The 23280-nt window shown below is 33.9% G+C and overlaps 2 protein-coding genes and 2 pseudogenes across 6 annotated transcripts; 2 read left to right on the plus strand and 2 right to left on the minus strand.

Annotated features, from left to right (window-relative positions):
• Window positions 1–56: 56 nt before the first annotated feature.
• On the minus strand, window positions 57–2336 carry LOC145735067 (myrosinase 1-like; annotated as a pseudogene). Its single transcript, XR_014179581.1, has 12 exons — window positions 2181–2336; window positions 2014–2129; window positions 1842–1944; window positions 1691–1786; window positions 1520–1641; window positions 1192–1435; window positions 1046–1140; window positions 854–995; window positions 650–803; window positions 450–591; window positions 300–405; window positions 57–244 (listed from the first exon to the last, which is right to left on the minus strand). The product of XR_014179581.1 is annotated as a myrosinase 1-like (transcript).
• A 586-nt stretch (window positions 2337–2922) lies between these two features.
• Window positions 2923–5189, minus strand: LOC145735069 (myrosinase 1-like; annotated as a pseudogene). The gene is made up of 11 exons (XR_014179583.1): window positions 5030–5189; window positions 4864–4979; window positions 4721–4815; window positions 4557–4662; window positions 4387–4508; window positions 4087–4329; window positions 3940–4034; window positions 3746–3886; window positions 3535–3705; window positions 3338–3479; window positions 2923–3285 (listed from the first exon to the last, which is right to left on the minus strand). The product of XR_014179583.1 is annotated as a myrosinase 1-like (transcript).
• A 509-nt stretch (window positions 5190–5698) lies between these two features.
• On the plus strand, window positions 5699–7522 carry LOC145735068 (glutathione S-transferase-like). Of its 2 annotated transcripts, XR_014179582.1 has the most exons (6): window positions 5699–5931; window positions 6046–6188; window positions 6708–6875; window positions 6925–7066; window positions 7119–7320; window positions 7374–7522. XR_014179582.1 is itself a non-coding variant. In XM_081988784.1 (5 exons), the coding sequence occupies exons 2-5, from the start codon at window positions 6053–6055 to the stop codon at window positions 7210–7212; spliced, it is 540 nt and encodes a 179-aa protein (XP_081844910.1). In that variant the 5' UTR covers window positions 5699–5931; window positions 6046–6052; the 3' UTR covers window positions 7213–7522. The 2 variants fall into 2 exon arrangements, 1 of the variants encoding a protein (XP_081844910.1); XM_081988784.1 differs by having other exon boundaries at window positions 7119–7522.
• A 2100-nt stretch (window positions 7523–9622) lies between these two features.
• LOC145735239 (peroxidase-like) lies at window positions 9623–22691 on the plus strand. Of its 2 annotated transcripts, XM_081989061.1 has the most exons (13): window positions 9623–9799; window positions 12395–12491; window positions 19225–19509; window positions 19564–19799; window positions 19849–20025; window positions 20081–20277; window positions 20774–20969; window positions 21021–21366; window positions 21421–21577; window positions 21630–21803; window positions 21857–22040; window positions 22094–22211; window positions 22263–22691. In XM_081989061.1, exons 2-13 carry the CDS (start codon window positions 12451–12453, stop codon window positions 22390–22392), a joined length of 2241 nt encoding a protein of 746 aa, XP_081845187.1. In that variant the 5' UTR covers window positions 9623–9799; window positions 12395–12450; the 3' UTR covers window positions 22393–22691. The 2 variants fall into 2 exon arrangements, with proteins under 2 accessions (XP_081845187.1, XP_081845188.1); XM_081989062.1 differs by lacking the exon at window positions 12395–12491 and having other exon boundaries at window positions 9626–9799.
• Window positions 22692–23280: the final 589 nt, after the last annotated feature.

Genomic DNA, 23280 nt, shown 5'->3' on the forward strand with positions numbered 1-23280 from the left:
ACAAATGAACTTCTTATACCACCTGCTATATTATAAACAAATAAAATGAAAAACACTTAAAATTTGAAGTATTTTATTTACGATTTTACAAACTAGTCAAATGCCTGACACTTACAGCGGCTGGTTCGCACGAATCCACCAAACAACTTGTGGTAGTCACTTTTCTGTAATATTCCGCGGATTCTTTAGGAGTTCTGGTCTTTCTTCACTGTCAAAATCGACGTGATAATGACCCAGATTCACACTGAAACACTTAATTTAAACCACGATTCTTGTTGTTTGGTAATGTGTGAACTTACAGCCACCCTGCATACCATTCCACGTCATCATCAAACTCCAAGCCATGTAACCAATCACGTTTACGCCATCTTTGTAGATTGCCTCGTTGATGTTGCTCAAATACAACTGAATAATCATTTAAAAAATGTTATGTCCAGAGAACAACTCACCTTATGGTAGCGTCCTCGAGTGTTCAGATCTTCCATCACATTACCATTGTCATGGTATCCGTTTTCAGTGACGATGATGCCTTTCATCTCCGTAGGTGTTTTTAATCCAGTTGACCAGACGACGAGCTCCCCAAGGTACTACCTAAAAAGTAATTACAATATGTTTTCTTGTTAAAGCAGATTTGAGTGGGTTTGAGTACCTTAAACCAACTGGTTACTGTGGTTCCCAATCATCAGGCTGGTAAACGTTAACGGAAATATCAGCACCATAACTGATTTCATCTGTAGTTATGTCTTCCATCCAGGCAGCCATATTAGTGGTGTACATGTTAATGGTAAGGAAATCGTAACTTTCTACAAAATTTCAGCTGTAAATTTGGTAATTTTTACTAGAATTACAAAACCTTTAATTTCTTCCTTTTCCTCTTCAGTAAAGGAAGGAAGCCTGGATTCAGCTAAGTTTTGAGCGGCACTACGTGCATCAATTCTCTGCCGCATCACTTCAGGATAGTCACCAAATACTATAGGATGGGCATACCAACCATACTATTAAAAACAGAAATTCAGATTTTACATTACTCTAAGCAGATACTTACAGTCATCAAATTGATTCGTTCAGCCGCTTCAAGATCTTGAGTAGAATTTGAGGCCGGTTCATACCAAGGCTCGTCAATAACCATAGACACTTTACCTGTTCAAACCTAAATGAATTCCCTCCAAAACCCTAATATGAGCTTTATACCGTTTTGAGTTGCACGGAACTGTTCGTCGTAGACTCGGTAAGCTTTGGCGTGGGCCCTTAACAAATTATGGGAACAAATGTAGCCACCTCGTCCAGGATTGAGTTTTTGAGGTGAGATGCCTCCGTAATCGTAACCTCCAGCACAAGTTTGTCTTGGCTCGTTGAAAGTGCTCCACCATTTTACTTGGTCCCCGTAGTTCTCAAAGAGGATGGTGGCGTAGTCCACGAAAGCCGTAATGATACTCTTAAAAAATGATTGATCATTAAGGCGCAAAACGTCAGATTAACGGATGTACAGCATTTACGTAATTTTATAATCTATTGGTACCTCATTTAAGAATCCTCCCTCGTTCTCCAAAGCTGTTGGTTGGTCCCAATGGTGCATAGTCACAATAGGTTCAATATTGTTTTCCTTTAGTTTGGTAATCAAGTCTTTGTAATAAGCTATTCCTGTAACAAAAACATTAAAACCTTAATCATTCAAGACTGAATATTGTACCTTTTTCATTGAGGCTGTCTGGACGACCATTAGGCAATATTCTGGACCAGGCAATTGAAAATCTGTAGGCGTTTACGCCTTGTTTGACCAAAAGGGCTGAAAATGTTTATAATTACACAAAATGTCAGTTAATAATTAAATCTGGACTTACCTATATCAACGTCAGTATTGTGGTAAGCATCAGCCTACGTCACCAGTTTGATTTACTGGGAACCAATCAGTGTTGTGAGCGTCCCAATCCCAGATATTTTCACCTGGAGAGATTTTTATGAAACTATATTACTTTCATGTTCACTCTCACTTAGTTTACTTGTATTAAGTACCTTTTCCATCTTCATTCCATGCTCCTTCCACTTGGTAAGCGGCAGAAGCGTATCCCCAGAAGAATCCTTCGGGGAAGGCAATGTTGCTTACCTCCTCCTCATCAAAAAGACTGGCACTGAATTTTATTCAGCTTTAAAATGCGTGGGATTTGAATCAATGGACTTACCTTTGTCCTAAGCAAAGTTTAGCCAACAGAGAAATTATTATTAAAATTTCCATTGTGATTTAAGTTCTGTTGCATACTAACGATGTGTTTGTGTATATATCACCACATATGAGTACATTGATTAGATAGGGAATACCAAGTTATATTAGTTAAGTCCTTTGCAATAAAGTAATTGAAACTACTGAAGTAGATGCATGAGGATACTCTGAACCTAATTGGTTCCAAAAACCAAAAATGGTATTTTGGGTTATTCTTAAAATTATCAAATATGGAAAGTTCAGTTCAGTACGAGCCAAAAAACAAGAAAAAGTAATAAATTTACAAAGAAACAAATAAAAGAGTGAAATTGATTTGCATCCAAATTACTGTCCGGTAAATCAAATAAAATAGGTGCTAGTCATCAAGTGAAGAATTTGTTTCAAATTTCCAAAATATTTATCTTGGTTCAAGTGCAATTTGAACAATTTACCGAAAACACATGGAAACAGGTCAAATTAATGCAAAAAAAACAAAAATAAACGGAAGGTCTAAAGCAAGTGTTATGCCTGTTTTCCCGACACAGTAAATTAAGTTAAGTAAAACTAAGTGAGGTTTGAATGTGACAGATCAGGTGTAAAATATCACTGTCTAAACTAAACTTATAGTACAGTAGAGTTTTTTTTTAGTATAGTTAAGTAATTTAACTATTTTAGTTGCTGTATTAATGGCAATGGAGTTATAACTGTTAAGAAAATATACCAGATTGGGTTTTTAAACCAGAGGATTTATTTAACAACTTTATTATAAGCCAGTTAAATGTTTAACACTTGTGCTGGTGCTTCGCATGAATCCACTAAACAACTGGTTGTCGTAACTTTTCTGTAGTATTTGCAGATTCTTTGGGGGTTCGGGTTCTCTTCGCTGTCAAAGTCCACGTGGTAATGCCCCAAGTAACCCTGCAAATAACCATTTATTGATCACTTGATAATTCTGCCAAATTTCCAATTAATACTTACGACTGCCATCCTGAATACCATTCAACGTCGTTCATTAAACGCCAAGCCATGTAACCAATTACGTTTACACCATCTTGGTAGATGGCATCATTGATGTGACTTAAATACAACTGAACCACCGTAAAATCATACAATGCTGTCTCTAAATAGGTGTAAACAAACCGTGTGATAACGACCTCGAGTGTCCAAGTCTTCCATCACATTTCCATTGTCATGGTATCCGTTTTCAGTGACCATATCCCTTTGTCATCTCCATAGGTGTGTTTAAGCCATTAATTAAACGGCGTGCTCCCCATGGTACTACCTGTTATAAAACGACTGATAAACTTCCCAAAGTTGGACTTAAAAGTTTCAAATACCTTAAACCAACCAGTTATGGTTTTTTTTCCCAATCATCAGGCTGATAAACGTTCACAGAAATATCGGCCACGTACTAATGCTGTTATGTCCACCTCTTCCATCCATCCAGCCATGTTTCTGGTGTACATGTTGATGGTAAGGGAAATCGTACTTCCTGAAAAAACGTTTGGCTGTAAACCTACTAATTTTAGTGAAATGGAGTGCAAAAACCTTTAATTTCTATTTTTCCTCTTCAGTGAAGTAGGGTAGTCTGGATTCAGTTAAATTTTGCAGAGCACTACGTTCATCGATTCTTTGTCTCATTACTTCAGGATAGTCACCAAATACTATAGGATGGGCATACCATCCGTACTAAAATATGCAAGTTTGTTGGACTACATTAGGAAATTCTTCGTAGAACTTACAGTCATCAAGTTGATACGTTCAGCAGCTTCAAGATCTTCGGAAGAGTTTGAAGCTGGTTCATACCAAGGCTCATCAATTACCATAGTAACTTTTCCTGTCAATTACAATTGAGTTATAAATTCTCTAAAAAAACTTTACCTCAATACCGTTTTGAGTGGCTCGGAACTTTCGTCATAAATTCTATACGCCTTGGCGTGGGCCCTCAATAAATTGTGAGAGCAAATGTACGCTCCTCGACCTGGATTGAGGTTTTGAGGTTAAATACCACCAGCGTCGTATCCTCCCAAACAGACTTGTCTAGGTTCATTGAAAGTGCTCCACCAGTTTACGTCGTCTCCAAAGTTCTCAAAAAGGATCGTGGCGTAGTCCGCAAAAGCCGTAATAATGCTCTTTATAAAGTAACATTTTCGTGATTGTTGTTATAAGATTTAAGTTCTTTTGTGTACCTCATTTAAGAATCCACCTTCATTTTCTATCGCTTTAGGATTGTCCCAATGGTGCATGGTTACAATGGGTTCAATATTGTTGGCTTTCAGTTTGGCAATCAAATCTTTGTAGTAAGCTATGCCTGAACAACACGTTAAAATCAAATTTGTAATAACTGTAAATAACTGACCTTTTTCATTTAAACTGTCTGGACGTCCATTGGGCAACACTCTCGACCAGGCAATTGATAATCTGTAGGCGTTCACACCTTGTTTGACCAAAAGAGCTGCAAAAACCTTTTAAATTATGGCATAACAGTTACACGAAACTAATTACTGGACTTACCAACATCACATCAGTGTTGTGGTAAGCATCACAACCAACATCACCGGTTTGGTTTACGGGGAACCAGTCAGTGTTGTGGGCATCCCAATCCCAAATGTTTTCACCTTAAAATACTCTGGTCAAGTTTGTAGTTTGAATAATGTTAGAACTACCTTTTCCATCCTCATCCCAAGCTCCTTCTACTTGGTAAGCTGCAGAGGCGTAGCCCCAAAAAAATCCTTCAGGAAAGGCGATGTTGCTTACCTCGTCTTCATCAAAAAGGCGGGAGCTGGAAATTCAGCACTTTTAACCATCGAACATTAATTAAAAGAAACTTACCAGGTTGTGACTTGGTAGAAAGTTGCCAAAACACCAAACAGTAGTAAACACTTCATAGTGAGGTCTCTTAGTACATTAAAGTACAACTAATATAAATAATAGGCCAAAAAATGTCAGTAATACGTAAAATTGATAAGTGAGATAAGATATAAAGTATAAGGGTGGTTGTTTACTGTCAGCATTTTATACCAGTTTCAAGATATTTGCACTTGAAAATTAGGTGCATAACTCTTCAGTTTGTGGGTTAGAAGAAGAAATGCTTAAGTTATAACATGTTTTTCAACAAAAAAGACGTGTGTTTCCTTTGAATATCTTCATTTATAAAGTTCTTCAATATTATCTTCGATAGATTCAGTAAACATCAGCCAATTCTGCAGGTCTGGAAGTTGCTACTGAATGAGATCTTCTCCATGGATACAGTAAATATGCTTGACCTTTGTTTCAAGTTTTAAAAAGCCTGCTTGAGGTAGTACTTGTATAAGTAAATATTTTGTAGTAAAAAAAATGAAACAAACAAATACTTCACTCACGAGTGGTAAAAGCGTATTAGCTGTAATTACAGTTAGATGCAAACTTTTAGTTATTAAACATTTAATAAATTCATATTAAATTTGTTGGTAAAATAAACTAACAGTTGACGACAGATAATCGTATCATTGTTTTCATTCATTCAGGGAGCAAAACATTAACAAAGCCATTTTAGCTATTTCCAGCCTGATGTTTACCAATTATATTTGTGCACAATGAACTGTTAAGCCTGATAAAAGTTCCCCCTTAAACCATTTTTATTAACAGCTCGACTGTATTCATTGTTAAATGCAACACGAATACAAGTGCGAGTGAATTAGTTTTATTAGATTGCATTCTGGAATTCTTAATAAGACGACCAGTTTCTCGGTTATGTAAGTTCAAGTAGTAATTTATTGATCGGTTGCTGTTCGATTAAGTAATTACAAAATTGGATGCTTTTATGCATATCAGATAGTATAAGTGTTCAAAAAAGGCTTTTTTTACAGTACAAAGATGTCTTCAACCTACAAACTGACTTACTTTGATTTCACCGGTTTGGGGGAACCCATAAGGCTACTCCTCAATTATGGAGGTATACAATTCACTGATAACCGCATTTCTCAAGACGATTGGCCTAAACTTAAACCAAGTAAGTTGTCGAAAAATCTACGTTTTTGTGTAAGTAAATTCTAATTTTTAATTGTTAAAAAAAATACAAGCATTTAATTTGAATTTTTCTGGCTAAAGTTAATTTAATTTTGTGACTTAAACAATCAGGCAAAGTTAAGCTTACACAAACTGATACTAAAAATAATTGGTAAAACATTGCTTGTCATCGTATTAATTAAAAACTATTGTATGCAACTACTGCAGTTTCGTACATTATATGCCTGATAATATTATTTGTATATGAAATTCAATTTAGTGGGCATACACCATTTTACTTTCACTTTTAAAATAAAATTTTTTAGGGTGTGTAATATGTTAAGAAAAAGTAAACCAATAACAACATTGCGTTTCCGCCTTAATTTAGTTTAGTTGATGTAAGTTCTTGACAGATGATTTTTTGAATGAAAGCTTTGTTTATTATAAATAAATATTGGATGTACTTAAATCACCGCATTGTTGGTAGTTTCTGATTGACAATCACAATAGCTTAAAATTGCAGGTTTACCGTTAAAACAAATGCCCACTTTGGAAATAAATGGTAAAGTGATGCATCAAAGTCTTGCCATATCCAGATTTATTGCCAGAAAAGTGGGATTGGCAGGTGATAATGACTTGGAAGCGTACGAAATTGATGCCGTTGTTTACACTTTGAACGATTTACGATTAGGTGAGTTTTGTTTGGTTTCAGTTGGTTTTGTTTTAACTTTCTGGGGCAGGTATTGTGCAGATAGCTTTAGAACAAGATCCAACATTAAAAGCACGTCTAAAGGAAAGTTTGGAGAATGAACGTCTTCCACTTTGGTTATTCAAGCTTGATGAGTGGGCTGAAGAGAATAACGGTTATTTGCAAATTGCAAGGTTTGTGAACTATTTTTCAAAATCTCGTGTATTTGAGGGAAGTTTCTTTCAGTTATCCTGGGCTGACCTTTACTTTTTTGCAATCACCGAATACCTGCCACACTACTATGGCGAAGATTTTGTGGAAGGATTTGATAACTTGCTAAAAGTGAGAGAAAACGTCTCTAACATACCGGAAATCAAAAAGTGGCTGGAAGTGCGTCCTGCTGACAACTTTTTTAAACCATAAGTTTCCACCATCATGCCTATTATAGGTCAACGGTTTCAATTATTATGAAACTAACAATTTAATAAGATTTTTTTGTAGTTTGTAGTGGCCGTGAAACCCGTACAAGTCTGACACAATTAAACAGAACAAAATCAGAAAAAATCATCACTATTTCGCTTCACTGATTATAATCGTCAATAAAACTGATACATGTTGTTGAAGCAATAAAAATGTCCATGTGCAACATAGATGTGTGTTAATTTTCATTAAGTCAATTCCTCGAAAACACTTCAAGGTTGACACTTAATAAGTCCTGGTCGTTCACCATACTTTGTGGTGTCGGTCAAATCATGACTTTGATAGAAAATTCTTCTGGTTTTACACTAGATTAGAGGATAAACCAGGAAGCTTACCCAATATTGCTCCAAGGCTACTATAGGTTGTCTATCTTTGTACATATTCAATCAATTATTACGTTTTATGCCCTCAAAGTCACAAACATTTTAATGTCTTTCAGATCGTAACTTAATTGTTTCTTGAAAGGCGTTAAGTTCCTAATGAGAGTTATTATTGCTTAGGCAATGATTTTTGTTCGGTCAGGTTATGTAAACTGATATGCACTGTTGAGCTGTGTTTTTTCCAAAAAACGTTGATGGAAATCTTAGTTTTATTGAGATTATTTTATGTCTAGTTAAATCGTTTAACGTCATAACAAATTATTTGATAAATGCCATTTTTTGTCAAAATTTTCAATTTTTTTTGCTCCAAAAGGATTCCAATGCACAGCATAGGACATATTTATACCAAAGGACTAAATTAGGTGAAATAAGTACAAAAAAAGCACTTTAAAATTTTTTATTTTTCAAAAATATTGGAAGAATGGGGGGTATTAATGGTCTTTTTTAACTACTTTTTGAGATACAGTATCTCGAAAACATGAATAGCTAGAGAGGTCAATTTTGGCTGATTTTGTAGTATTTATCCTCTTTCTAATGGCGTTTTAGTGAAATCTATAACAGTTTAAATAAAAAAGTTACAATCATTCAAAAATTGAAAAAATGCTGTTTTTGCAAAAAGTGCAATTTTGGCAATTTTTAATTTTGCTCCATAAGGGTTCCAATGCACAGCAAGGGGTATATTTATACCAAGGGACCTTAAATTAGGTGAAATAAGCACTGTGAACCTTTCGAAATTGGAAAAATGGCATTTCAATTTTTTTGAAGCGCAATTTTTAGTCAAAAGTGCAATTTTGGCAAATTTTAAGGAGTTAAGTTCCTAATGAGAGTTATTATTGCTTAGGCAATGATTGTTTTGTTCGGACAGGTTATGTAAACTGATATATGCACTGTTAAACTGTGTTTTTTCCAAAAACGTTGATGGAAATCTTAGTAATATTAATATTCTTTTAATGTCTAGTTAAATCGTTTTACGCCATACGAAATTGGTGTTTGTCAAGTTGTGTCATTGAAAACATCAATAAATCATTACTTGTGTGGTACATCATTGTGAAAGGCTTCATCAAGTTTGCAAGCTCTTATAACTTAATAATACACATTTAGTACCTTTCTACACTGAAATTAAGAAGAAATTGCGTAATATTCTAATTGGAAAACATACAGAAATGTGCACGTATGTCAATGATATCGATGTTGGTTCAATAATAACCAAAGTAGTTAATCAATCAAAAATTTGCATCCGCGTTCATTAAAAGCAAGTTAGAGAGTAAACCGTAAACAAATTTCCTTTTAAAAAATTTTTTCAAAATTTCCTTGATAAAAATAATTTTTCTAAACTTGCTAATGACCTAAATTGAAATAATTCAAGATATTTAGTTTCAGAGTGGATAAGGAATGGGCACAGTAATTTAAAGTGTGCTATTGTAATATATCTCAGAAACTACAACTAATCACGACCTTGTTGTAGCAGCAAGAGGTAATAACATGATAGATTGACCATCATATATCAAGTTGTAACTAGAAGGGGAGATAAAGTGCATAACTGAAGCAAATAAGTCGAGAATCTGTGTAGGTTACTGCACATTTTAATCAATCATTTTTAAATTACTTGTAAATGTTACGATTCTAAGTAGATTAACCGCAAAAGCAACGCGTTTTAATTACTGCGATTCATGCTACTACATTACCACTTACTGGTGTGAATGACTATTACTTTATTGACCATGTAAGAGCTACTTGAAATTTGTACTAAAAGAAGGAAATTTTGGAGGTTACGTCAAAATCCCCAAATTGAACCGAGAGCGCCCATACATTATATGGTGTTTACCACTTATGTGTAGAGCTTTACTTTCACTACTTCTTGCAGAAGTTATTTAAGAAAGGGTTAACTGGTGTTAAGCTCCTAGTGTCGCGTTTCGAGTGTCATTAGAATAGACACACCGTTACGTGTAGGGTGTGCCTAATATTAGTGGGGAGGGTGTCTTAAAAAATATTTTTTGGGATTCAATTGGCAGTGAATTTGTTGTAACAATAAAGCAGTTCTACTCGGCCAAAAAGCCATTTTTAAGGGTAAGTTTAGTTTTAAATTTTAGTGTGCTTCAATTCGGAATATTTCTGATTGTTACTGATTTATCAAGAAATTTAAAAATGTTATAAAAGATCTTCAAATAGCTGAAAGCTTGTTTCGAATACTAACAAAACTTCCAAATGTTCATTGATTTTTTATTGTTTGAATTTTTAATCCAAAACAATTCATTCAGTTTAACAAAAGATTATTCCTGCTTATTTTGTCCACCTCCACTCAAGCAAACCAATTGGAGTTTGGATTTTTAAAATTCACAAAACAATAAATTTTAATGCAGTTTTTACTGTCATTGGGTTTGGTTTCTTGGCTTTTGACTGACGGAAAAAACTTTGACTTTAACACTCTAGAACTGTACTATACCGAGTGGAGAAGAAGCGAAGACAAAAAAGGTAAATTCTCAAGTAATCCCCAAATAACTAATAATTTTTACTTAATCTTGAATTAAGCTATGTCAGCAGGTTTATGTTATCCAAAATAATCTGTTACAGAATATGAGAGACAACTTGAACTTTTTCTTCCACTCTTTCTGTCTCTAAACACCCTAAAATGGAATCCTTTTGCTCATTCAATCCCTGTCTTTTATGTCAAAATGTAATTCTTAGTTACAACTACATTTGTGGTGCGCACAAAACGTTTGAATTTGAAAAATAGAAAAAACAATACATTTATAAATAATAATAATTATTATACTAATAAGTAGAATTAACCAACTGTTACCAATTAAATTTGCATATCTTAATGCCATTCTAGGACATCTTTTCAGACGCACACTAATAAAATCAGAGTTGAATTGCATGCAGAAAACAAAGCATGCAAATTGAGAAAAACCAGTTCTAAACGGAAGTATGCATAATAGATTAATAGAAAACGCATAATAACGTACTACTTTGTGAAGAAATATACGATGACACAACGATTTTTAATTAGAGTTTTTCTCACAATTTATGAGGCTATATTGTAGTGTTTTTTGCACGCATGTGTCACTTCCTATATATTACTGAGCAGCTATTGGATATTTTGTTTCATTTTTAAGTTATGAAAGTTTTTCACAACCTTTTGTTGAACAGTTTGCAATACCAATTTTAAATGATAATGGGCTTATTGTATTTGACTTGATGTACCAACAATGTTTTTTTTTTTTTTGGAGTAATTGGATGGTGTTACAAGAAAATCTATACTCCGTGGACATGTTTGGGTAACACTTACGTAAACTGGTACTAGAAAATTAGTTTCGAATTTAACCATATCCTGAAATGCTGGGGCGTTGGCCATTTCCGGCATATAATTATTATTGCAAACTGTATTAATTCCTTTTCGTGATCAAGGAAGTAAATTGATGGAAATCCGGATATTTAGTGCTAATATATGCACTCATTTGTAGCGGTAATTTCTTCTGAATAGTACAGCATTTAACAATGATTGCCATAAACTTGATCTTGCCTTTTAGTTTCAGTCTGATTCGCTTTGAAAGAGAAAACATGAATGAACTGTCTAAAAGTTAATATCCAATTCTACGCTTACATAATTTTCGTAATTGGTTGATTGTGACCATGCACTATGTAAAGCTTCATTTTTTTCTAACTAACTAATTGACTTCTCATAGTATTTGAATGTATTATGCTAATATGGGAAGTCAATTTTTCAATAATCGCTGTAACAATATTAATTAGCTTGCTACACATCAATCGAGCGTATCCTTGTAACACAGACAAAACAAATTTAAGACACTTCAAGCCATAAATTGAATGGTGATTTTAAAGGTAAAAACTACATATTGGCAATTTAAGGAAATTTGCTCCTTCAAAGGCTAATTGTCTATATTTAACCTTCTGGATTTACTGAACTGCATCAGTGAATTAGAGATATGTGATGAAATTCTCCGGCTAAAAATGCCATGAAATCGCTTAAGGAAGTGACCTGATTGTCTCAATGCTAAAATAATGTCACCGGTGTGCAATTCCGATTTTTTTTCCTTTTAATCGTTTAGTTCGTTGACTTTTTTGTCAATTGATGTGAAAATTTAAAGCTTTCAGCTGGCAATATTTTATCCATTTCTAAGAGCATATTGTTGCATTAGATTATCTGTCCAAAACAACTAAATCTTGATCTACGACCCAAGTACAAAATTGTTCACATTCTCCGTATTTAGGTGGCTAGTTTCTGGAGGTTTCAACCTTGAAGTAGGTGTGTAATTCATTAATTCGTAATGGATATTTATGTTAATCAATAGACTGTTAAACTCGCCCCATTTCCTTCATCCTGAACCCAGTCATTGGTAATAATCGTGATCCCTATCAATATCAATTATTCATACAGCAAACAAACCGAACCATCTCCACTATTGGTTGTTCTTGGTTCCAATGCAATAGTAACAAAGCAAATAAATTCCCACATTTTTTTACAAATAAGAATCACGTTATGAAAATTAGTTAGTACTATGCAGAATAATTCGAAAAAATCTTAAATTAGTATAACAATATAAAGAGTGGTAAATTTATTGTAAAACGTTCTTTAATTAAGATAACAATAGTCAGGCGATAGGCAAATTAGGTTTTGGTGTGAAAAAGTTTTATTTTTAGGACAAATGCAGTCAAAGTGTGTTTACACAATGTCTCAGTCACTTATCCAGTAATTAATGCTTGGGAACTATACTACCAGGCGTGAAATCTGCTGTCTGTAAGTTGTTTATAATTTTCAGTAAGACGCAAACTTAAGTCTTATAAATTTGTACTAAATCTAACCTAAATACTAACAATTACAAAATAATAGCATATTAGACATTTTTCAAATTGGTGCGACAAGCTCGAAACCAGATTATTGACTTTTACTATATTGTTCCATAATTAATGTAGACCATATGTGTACATAGAAAACCAGGTGTAATTAAGGACATTCAATAAAATCCAAATTACTTAATGTGTGTTTCAAATTGCTGTGACTATGTAATGATTAGTTTGTTATAAACGATTAGATTTTATAGCTTCTATAGTAGTAATTGCATACCTGCAGGCGTAGAAGATTGCAAAATTATATCACTTTCAAGAAGTGAGTCAAGGTTGGTTATCATCTGCCATAGCAAATTGCTTATGACTTCCCTTTTATAAAAAGAATGTCAGAAAGTTGCTGTATCATCAAAACAGTTAGTAACCGTGGTTGTGATTGGTCAAAAAAAGCAGCTTTCAGCTTGGTGCTTTTTTTTGACCAATCACAAACCACTCTGCTCCAATTATCTACGCAAAAATTACTTGACAAATAATTTTAGTAGTCGGATCTTATTAACTGTTTAGCTTCGGGGTGGTTGGCCCATTTACTGACAAATCGAATGTTTCAACCTTGACGCTATGATAAACTGCCTTAAATTGAGAACACATGTCTGTGGTATAATTACTACATTTACTCACCTGGTAGTGCAATTAGTGCGATTGTGTTACAGCAAAATCATGATTATTTAAACATTAAGCTTAAATCTGATACAAAACTTGTAATCCAGTTTTTTGGAATTGGTAAATACAAATAAACCACGAAATTATTAAGGCTTTTAATTTGCTATTAACATAATAGAAATTTAATTGGAAACACTTAGTATTATGGTTATTATAATAATTATTTTAAATCATTAATTTTGATTCAATTAAGTTTAGGTTAACTGGAAAATGAACGAATTTGAAATGAAATTTAGAAAAACTTTCATTTTTAACATCCTGTAAATAAAAGTAGTATTGGAAGTAAAACCTATTCAATATCGTTCATATTCAACATATTGCATTTTAAATACTTATTTGTTTTTAATAAACATTATGCGCATATATTGAAATTAATTAGTTAGGCACGCCATCTAGACTTTTAAGCTTACAAAAAAAAAATTAAAATCAATTGTTTAAATTCTATTGATTGCTCCATACACTTTCTGCTTTCATTCACACCAGTTTCGAGATATCAGTATTTTCAAATTATGACCAGAATTTAAAAAATGTATGGTTTTTTATATATTATACCTATAACTTGGAAATCGGTTTAAATTAAACCTTCAGAGACATTTCCAATTTTTTTTCTGAAAATTAACCATGTTACGTATAATAGACCTTATAAATAATTCAACAAATGTCAAATCTAATGCAGTTTGCACTGCCTTGTAAATTTAAACTGGCATTAATGGGGTGAAAGGAGGAGACTGTGAACTAAAACCCATAAAGCACGTTTTGAACAAATTAGGTGTAAAACCACGAGCATTGAAATGCACCATTTTATAGGTCTATGAATATGTCTTGCGATTGCATTAGTTTCAAGTTGCACCATCATCAGGAATTGGGTGCTAAACATGTCAGAATAGAGATTATTGACCAGATACCAGTTTGGTGTGCAAACTGCAGCTGACCTATGCAAATTCCGATTATGCAGGTTTAAAGAGATAACAATTTGTACTAAATCACCACTTTCTGCAATAATTATTTCACCTAATAACCCATAAGTCTCAATTGCACGACAAAATGAATAGGTATCTGTGTCCTAATTGGAAATGTGGTCTATAGATTACGTGCAAGTTTTCCTATATTCAAGTTACGTGACATAGGTTAGTTTAAATTGCTTTAAACAATTATTACAAACCCAACGTTAATTAGATATCGAGATTATTATACTTTTGTGTTTAATTAACACTGGTAAACGTTTTAAGAGATGCAGGACATTTTCCTGTTTTGGAAATCGCACGTTTCAATACAACTATTGCATTTACTTGAATAAACAGGTGGTGTATGTCAGTTCCGTCGTCGTCATCCGTTAGGTTGCAAGAATTACAGTTATTTAAATTACCTTCTAAGACAAACTGAAATTAAGTTGTCCAAGACTGTAGTAGGTAGAAGGTGTTGTTGGATATACAATTCTAGGTTTTTTCTAATTAAATCAGGTTTTCGGTCTAATGGAGCATCGAACTCTCCCAGAAATAATTTAATGCACAGTTTAATTACTTACGGTTAATTAAAACAGGAAGATTGTTTGCTTGACTTGAGAGGAAAGCTTTAATTATTATTAGTAAAATTTCACATGAATTCCAGTTTGTATATACAGGGTGTTGTCTAAATTAATTCCTGCAATTTCCTGGCAATATCACCCAAGACTATAATTAATTGCCCGGAATTTTTTACGCGCAATTAATACTGAGTGTCTCAGAAAGGATTTCCCAACCAACGCCCATAACAATTTGTTCTGTCGCGTTCACGCTGCAACTAACAAGATAATGACATTAAATCGACAATGCAGGATGTCGTTCTTCAAGGTGATTATCACCGTTTTTATTTTGTAAAACACCAGATGATGCATGTTTTGTCATTTTTGTGCTCGAGTGAAAGTATTCTACTGTTAAGAGTGTTACATATACTGTAAAATGGACCATTAGATCAATATTTATGACATTCACATTGAAACTGAAAGTGAACGGTTTGTTGCGTTATGAACTTTAACTTCAGTGGGAGCAAGTGTAATATTTACTTCACCTAGAAAGCTAAGAGGCAGTTGCACCATGTTCCCTTCTTTAAAATGACTTCATCAGATGTTTCATTAAGTTATTGTTATGCACATTTTTGCCATATAGATCACGAATTGATCCCCGACAAGCCTAAAATCTACAAATTACCTGTGTATTTGGATCAACCCACAATATTGTATAATGTAGTTGGGCAATCAAATTTTTGACCGGCACTTGTACCTATTCTAATTTAATAACGAAAGCGTTCTAATAAACGATTATTACCAAACTGAAAAATTACTACAGACATCGATCTTAATTAATAAACCAAACTCCTTATACAGAATGAGAATTGTAATTTGGAATTCGTTAGATGTCGTAAGATTCTCGTGACCGATCTGGGTGCATGTACCTGACATATAGGGTGGGCACAGAAAAAATACAATTTATTTATTTCTCATTTATGTCATGGGTATTACCAATGGTGCAACAGTCGTAATTTTTATTAAATAAAAAAGTTTTTTCAAATAAATTATCTTCAAACTATAATAACATGATTTTTAAATTACTCTTTAATAATTCATGTTCGTATATGTTACTGATTAACCATGCAATATAAAGATTAATTTAATTTTTATAACTAATTACAAAAATCTAGTTTTTGACCGATAAAATGAGGTTAGCGATTTCTTGCTACAAAGCTAGTAACTATTCCAGTGGAAGAGTTTACTTTTCTTCATAATACTCTTCAAGCTAACTTTTAATACTTTTCTTAAATGTCATATTTTGTTTTAAAATTATAGAAAAAAAAAAAACACTCTGGACTTGTTTTTCAATTTCAGGCTTAGAAGTTAAATTTCAAAATTTAGTTATTCAAAAGCATGACTGAAAGCATTTTAGCCTGTTTTCACCAAATTATAACATTGCCTAACATGAAAACTAGTCGCATATGCAATTTAGCCAAACCTGGGTGGCCTAACATTTATTTGACACACAAATTATGCACTGATATGCAGATGTTTTGATCTTTTGCAAGATTGCACTTCAAATAAGCTCCGAAACCGAGCATTAGTTTCTGTTTACCTTTTGCATGGTTGCCAACCATGCAAAACTGGTTATGGTCGGTGAAATTTTCAAAAAAATTATAATAACGACTTTGACTATAAAGTGAGCTAGAACCAGGCTTTGATATTACTCAACCAACAGACACCACCATTTTTTTTTAAATAAAGGTTCAGTCAGAAATTTCCTCTTAAGGGAATAATGATGCTGAGTAATGTACTATTATAGTTAGTTTTGTCATTATACACGTAGGACGTAAGTAAATCACACGAGAGTATTATTATTGTTGTTACAAACCCACAATTATTTCAATTCTTTACCTCTGTCCATATCAAACATGAATAATAAATATTTGTTGTGTATATTGCAATACAAGAATGATTTAATTAATAATATAATGACGGCGTTTTGTTTCATTTTAAACGTTTTTTTTCACTTTTCCGCACAACCTTGATACACCATATTTCTCTATTTGCATTGATTGTTATATTGACCGTGTGGCAGTTTTTTCGCCCATCAATTTGCACATAATGTTAATAATTGACACAATAAAGTTATTACAATTATTTATGACACACGTTCTCGTGTATAATGCGTTTTACCTGATTCCTTGAGTTTTAAGAATGACAAAAGAGTGAAGTTATGCACTTTCAGCTGAGATTGGGTGGGTTTTCAAAGTTGCTCAAAAAAAAGGAATCCTCGTTAAATTTCCTATTCAATAACCTAAAAAATTGGTAGAGTCACATAGAAAAGCGGTGTCAAAGTTTGACTGCCAGAAACCCAGTTTGAAAAGACAGTCAGGGACAAAATCGCCTGAAAAACCCACTTGGAATGAGAGAATAACTGTTTTAAGCACATTTTTGGAATCCTCATTAAATTTCCTATCCAATGATATTAAAAAATACTAAAAAATCAGCTAAAGTCAGAAAAAAAAACAGTGTCAAACTTTCAGCTGCCAAAAACCCCATTTGAAAAGACAGTCAAGGACAAAATTGCCTGTAAAACCCACTTGGAGTGAGAAAATAACTGTTTTAAGAACATTTTTGGAATCCTCGTTAAATTTCCTATTCAATAACCTAAAAAAACACAAAAAAATTGGTAGAGTCACATAGAAAAGCGGTGTCAAAGTTTGACTGCCAGAAACCCAGTTTGAAAAGACAGTCAGGGACAAAATCGCCTGAAAAACCCACTTGGAATGAGAAAATAACTGTTTTAAGCACATTTTTGGAATCCTCATTAAATTTCCTATCCAATGATATTAAAAAATACTAAAAAATCAGCTAAAGTCAGAAAAAAAAACAGTGTCAAACTTTGAGCTGCCAAAAACTCCATTTGAAAAGACAGTCAAGGACAAAATTGCCTGTAAAACCCACTTGGAGTGAGAAAATAACTGTTTTAAGCACATTTTTGAAATCCTCGTTAAATTTCCTATTCAATAACCTAAAAAAACACAAAAAAATTGGTAGAGTCACATAGAAAAGCGGTGTCAAAGTTTGACTGCCAGAAACCCAGTTTGAAAAGACAGTCAGGGACAAAATCGCCTGAAAAACCCACTTGGAATGAGAAAATAACTGTTTTAAGCACATTTTTGGAATCCTCATTAAATTTCCTATCCAATGATATTAAAAAATACTAAAAAATCAGCTAAAGTCAGAAAAAAAACAGTGTCAAACTTTGAGCTGCCAAAAACTCCATTTGAAAAGACAGTCAAGGACAAAATTGCCTGTAAAACCCACTTGGAGTGAGAAAATAACAGTTTTAAGCACATTTTTGGAATCCTCGTTAAATTTCCTATTCAATAACCTAAAAAAACACAAAAAAATTGGTAGAGTCACATAGAAAAGCGGTGTCAAAGTTTGACTGCCAGAAACCCAGTTTGAAAAGACAGTCAGGGACAAAATCGCCTGTAAAACCCACTTGGAATGAGAAAATAACTGTTTTAAGCACATTTTTGGAATCCTCATTAAATTTCCTATCCAATGATATTAAAAAATACTAAAAAATCAGCTAAAGTCAGAAAAAAAACAGTGTCAAACTTTGAGCTGCCAAAAACTCCATTTGAAAAGACAGTCAAGGACAAAATTGCCTGTAAAACCCACTTGGAGTGAGAAAATAACAGTTTTAAGCACATTTTTGGAATCCTCGTTAAATTTCCTATTCAATAACCTAAAAAAACACAAAAAAATTCGTAGAGTCACATAGAAAAGCGTTGTCAAAGTTTGACTGCCAGAAACCCAGTTTGAAAAGACAGTCAGGGACAAAATCGCCTGTAAAACCCACTTGGAGTGAGAAAATAACCGTAAGTTGCTCATTATTTTGAAAAAAAAAGAGGGATGTAAATTAACTTAACCCTTAGCTCCCTCTATAACAAGGTTTTTTTATTTTTTTACTGTAAATTAATTTCATAAATAAAAAATGTCTTGTATCAACAACTTTTTGCCAGGTGTACTACAAGAACATTTTGGATTGTAATGTTCTATAATTAGCGGAAATTATTAAGTATTAATGGTGCTTTTACGGTATACTATATTTTTCAGAAAGTGCTATAAACATATCAGTATCGATTTCTGTTGTCTATTAATCATTACACTTTTTTCTTTAGGAACTGAAGTGGATATGAGTTGTTAATTGCATGTGTATACAATTCTTAACAATTTAAGTTTGTTTCAAACTTATTAAGGACTAAATGTGCGTTTTTAACGTGAGAAGGAAATCCGTTGTATTGCTTGATCGTATGTGAAACCATAACAAATTGTCATTTACGAAACACAAGTGCAATTAGGTGTTTAAGTTAAACGTTTTGACACACTAACATTCAACTTACAACTTACAAAACTAATAATTTCGTTATTACTAATAATAATTGACGTTCTGGCATATTTTCAGGTCAAAAATGTCCCTCACAACACTATCGCTGCTGTTTCTACAACTGGTCATAGCACACTCGCAATCACACTCCTTCCAGAATGTGTTTCTAAATCGGATTAGTCCTCAGTATGAAGGGAATGTCTTCGGTGGTTCCCTGATAGATAACCACATCTACAACAGACCAGGAGGCAAAGTTTCGGTTCAAGTTCCAGCACTCCAACCTGATTTTAGTGTCCATCCCCAGGTGGCTTCTCCAATTCAGTTTAATGGACAATATTCTGGAGTTGTTGCTACCAATGGAGGGTAATTTGAGTTTCACATTTCCTTTATGAACTAATTAAAAAAAGACAATTCTAGAGGAAATCCCTTAACACCAGTTCAACCAGCCCCATTAGGCCAAAACTTCCCCCAGCTACCCATACCGCAAACCACACCTGACCCAAGAACACTAGGATGCAATGGACAATCACCCTCATTCTGCCCTCAATCTAAGTACCGGTCGTACGATGGTTCTTGCAACAATTTAAGGAATCCTGCTTTGGGTACTCCTCAAAGTCGTTACAATAGGCTGTTACCCGCCAAATATGGAGATGGTACGTTAAATCACAAGAACCAAGCAGGGTAAACCAAGTTAATTTTCAGGAGTGTACACACCTACCGCGGCTAAAAGTGGTAACCTTCTACCTAGTGCCAGATTGGTGTCCTACTCGGTATACCCTGACGTGCCTCTTGAAGACCCCATTTGGACCTTAAACGCCATGCAGTATGGACAGATTATCACTCACGATATGAGTTTGGTGGTGGGCAATACCCAAACTCGTAAGAGCACCAAAAATCTTGGATCAACCAAATTTGTATTGTGTCAATATTTTAGAACCCCACGAAACTAGATGTTGTTCAGATAACGGACAATTGTTGGAATTGGCTAATAGTCCCGAGCATTGTTTCCCTATTGTGGTGCCCAGGGAGGACCCTGTATACTCTCAGCAAAATGTTAGGTGCATGAACTTTGTCAGGACTATTAACGATAGAGATAGGAGATGTGTTGGTGGATACCAACCTGCCGAACAGGTAAATAGTGATTCTAGTTTCTAACAAAATGTCATATTTGGTTAGATGATTTCTGCACAGTATTATAGATTTACGCAGGTGTTTCTAATTCATACAAGGAAAGAAAACAGAAGCAATTATTTCGTTAAATATCAGTTTCGTGTTATAAATAGGTATTCACTGTTTTTTTTTTTTTAAATGCACATGCACGTTCCTACTTTATCGGTAATCGAACAATGAAGCTTAACGATGCGGTAAGTGACTAGGAAATTGTCCTGATTTAACGGTGCTTCTTATACAATTACGTCCGCAAATAGAATTTATGCGGTTTGTGCTTTCAGGAGCTTTTAAAAGCACCATTGTTCGGGATTTAGTGAAAATTAAGATCTCAAGGCAAAAATATTTCATAATCTTTGATGATATGATATACCAGTAATTTTCACAGTCACATTATTTTTTGTCATCACATCACAGTTCTTGCAATCTTGCAGGATACTACTAATCTAAATTTGTATAGCTTACAGCAGTCAATCACTACTTGGACTTATCTATCGTCTATGGAAACGACGATCAAACCAACCAACAAGTGAGAACTTTCCAAGGAGGAAGACTAATCACTGAACAACGAAACAATCAGGAATGGCTTCCTAGAAACCCTAACGTAACTGGTGCTTGTACAGTACTTGATCTTACCGAACCTTGCTACTTAGCCGGTATGTTTTGTCCCTTTTTTAAACTAACCCTAAAAAAACATTTCCTTTTAGGGGATGTGAGAGTGAACCAAAACCCTCAACTCACCGTTCTTCAAACTCTCCTGCTGAGAGAACACAACAGACTAGCAGACAATTTGGCTAAAATCAACCCCCACTGGGATGACGAAACTATCTTCCAGGAAGCCAGGAAAATCAATATTGGTCAACACCAGCAGATTTCCTACTACGAGTGGCTGCCTATCTTTATCGGAGTGGAGAATTCCCTGAAGAACAAGATTATCTGGAGGGTACAGGACCACGTAGATGACTATGATCCTAATGTGAATCCTAGTGTTTTGAACGAGCACGCCACTGCAGCTTTCCGGTTCTTCCACACTTTAATTGCTGGACAATTAGAGTGAGTTCAGTGTGTACTTTTTACAGGTTTTGAGTTAATTGGAATCCTTTGCAGTTTGGTCAGTGAGAAACGTAACAGTTATGGAAATATTCGGATTAGTGACTGGTTCAACAGACCAGCCATTCTGGAGCAGGGTAATGCTTTTGATGAACTGACTAGAGGATTGGGTACTCAACCTCAATTGGCTGCTGATGTTTATCATGACAGAGAGGTGATAACACTCCAACTGGTGCTCAGAAAAGGGTTTGATAATTGTGTTTCAGATCACGGTGAACTGGTTGAGGCAACCTGGACAAGCTGTAGGTCAGGATTTAAAGGCTATTTGCATCCAGAGAAACCGAGACCACGGTTTGGCTTCTTACAACGACTACAGACATTTCTGTGGATTACCTAAAGCTAGGTCTTTCCAAGATTTCCTTGATGTTATATCTAAAGATGTAAGACTCTGTGCTTTCTAGCAGTCAATTAATAACAATTTTTTTCTTGTTAGAACGTAGAAAGATTGGCCACTCTGTACGAACATCCAGACGATGTGGACCTAACTGTGGGTGGTTCTTTGGAACAGATAGTACCAGGCACTTTGGCTGGTCCCACTTTCTTATGCATCTTGACTGAACAGTTCTACAGAACTAGAGTAGGTGACAGGTACTGGTTCGAAAACTCTGGAGAAATTGGTTAGTACTACTTTTTCAACCAAGTACCAAGAACTAAACAGGTTTTGTTTCAGGATTCACTGCACCACAACTGCGGGAAATCAGAAAAGCATCCATTTCCAGAATAATGTGTGATAACGGACTGAACATAAGATCAATGCAACCAAGAGGATTTGAAAGAATATCACAAACGTGAGTTAGTTTACTTTTTGTTTTTTGGTTGGTTTCATTTGAGGTTTTCAGGAATGCGGTGGTTCCTTGTGAGGCTTTACCTGTTGTTGACTTGTCTTTATGGAAGGACTTACAAGGTGGTGGTCCTCAAATCCCTTCATCCAGCTACGACACAGGATCAGACTATTATTACAAAAAATAGAGACACATAGAGATTAAAATACAATGTAATGGAAGGAATTAGTAACTTAACATTGCCATTACAAAACCAAATAAAATTAAATTTTTGTTAGTTGTTATTATAGGGTGTCTCAAATAATCCCTAGAGTATTATCACATATTTGACGTTCTACCATAAAATTTGTATTTATATTAAACTTAACACATTTGTATATAATTATTATTAGTAATGTATTTTTGTATGATAGAATTTTGTATATATTAGAAAAATAATAATAACGTGAATTTCATAGATTGTCCCAATAAACTATGTACTTTTTACGTTGTCTCATTCATTTCATACCTATATTGGTTGGTAGATTTAGATTTTTTTAATTACGTAATATAGTGTAATATATTGAAATTACCCAAAAATTCCCGCTTTTTGTGTGTAAAAATGTGTCTACCATAAAAATTGAGGCTTAAGTAAATATGTTCAAAACTGCTTTTAAAAATTCTTAAAAAATAACTAAACTAGCAAATTTGAGGCCTAAAATCCTTTCCGACCTTTATTATTTGCATCTAGTAACAAAAAGACTTTTCATTAATTTACCGGAGGATTAAGAACCATCTTTCATTTAAAAAAACATTTTATTTGCTTTTTTTGTACAATTCATGATAAGCAACGTCAAATAATTGCTTTTCCAAAGGATCAATTTAGAAACATTGTTATGTAAAATTGTGTTTTTTAAGTAATTCATTCGTTAGGTTAGATAATATTCAAGTTTCGTTATTCCAAAGAAGGCAACTTTACTTGGTTTTTAGCATTTCAATCAAGCTTTATTGATCTCAAGACTATTATTAGCAAACCAGGTTTGACTGGTCATTCAACTTTAAAATTTTATAAACCGTTATTAATAAATTATTAAAT

The sequence above is a fragment of the Ips typographus genome, linkage group LG11, assembly GCF_016097725.1.
Source record: "Ips typographus isolate SLU linkage group LG11, UJ_Ityp_2.0, whole genome shotgun sequence".
Lineage (NCBI taxonomy): Eukaryota > Metazoa > Arthropoda > Insecta > Coleoptera > Curculionidae > Ips > Ips typographus.

What these genes read in the sequence shown, in the direction of transcription:
- LOC145735068 (XM_081988784.1), top strand. Translation starts at nt 6,053, where the DNA reads ATGTCTTCAACCTACAAACTGACTTACTTTGATTTCACCGGTTTGGGG. An exon ending in TTTGAACGATTTACGATTAG is followed by an intron (nt 6,876 to 6,924) that starts GTGAGTTTTGTT and finishes TTTCTGGGGCAG; the next exon opens with GTATTGTGCAGATAGCTTTA. An exon ending in GGTTATTTGCAAATTGCAAG is followed by an intron (nt 7,067 to 7,118) that starts GTTTGTGAACTA and finishes AGTTTCTTTCAG; the next exon opens with TTATCCTGGGCTGACCTTTA.
- LOC145735239 (XM_081989061.1), top strand. Translation starts at nt 12,451, where the DNA reads ATGCTTGGGAACTATACTACCAGGCGTGAAATCTGCTGTCT. An exon ending in ACCCGCCAAATATGGAGATG is followed by an intron (nt 19,800 to 19,848) that starts GTACGTTAAATC and finishes GTTAATTTTCAG; the next exon opens with GAGTGTACACACCTACCGCG. An exon ending in GATACCAACCTGCCGAACAG is followed by an intron (nt 20,278 to 20,773) that starts GTAAATAGTGAT and finishes AAATTTGTATAG; the next exon opens with CTTACAGCAGTCAATCACTA.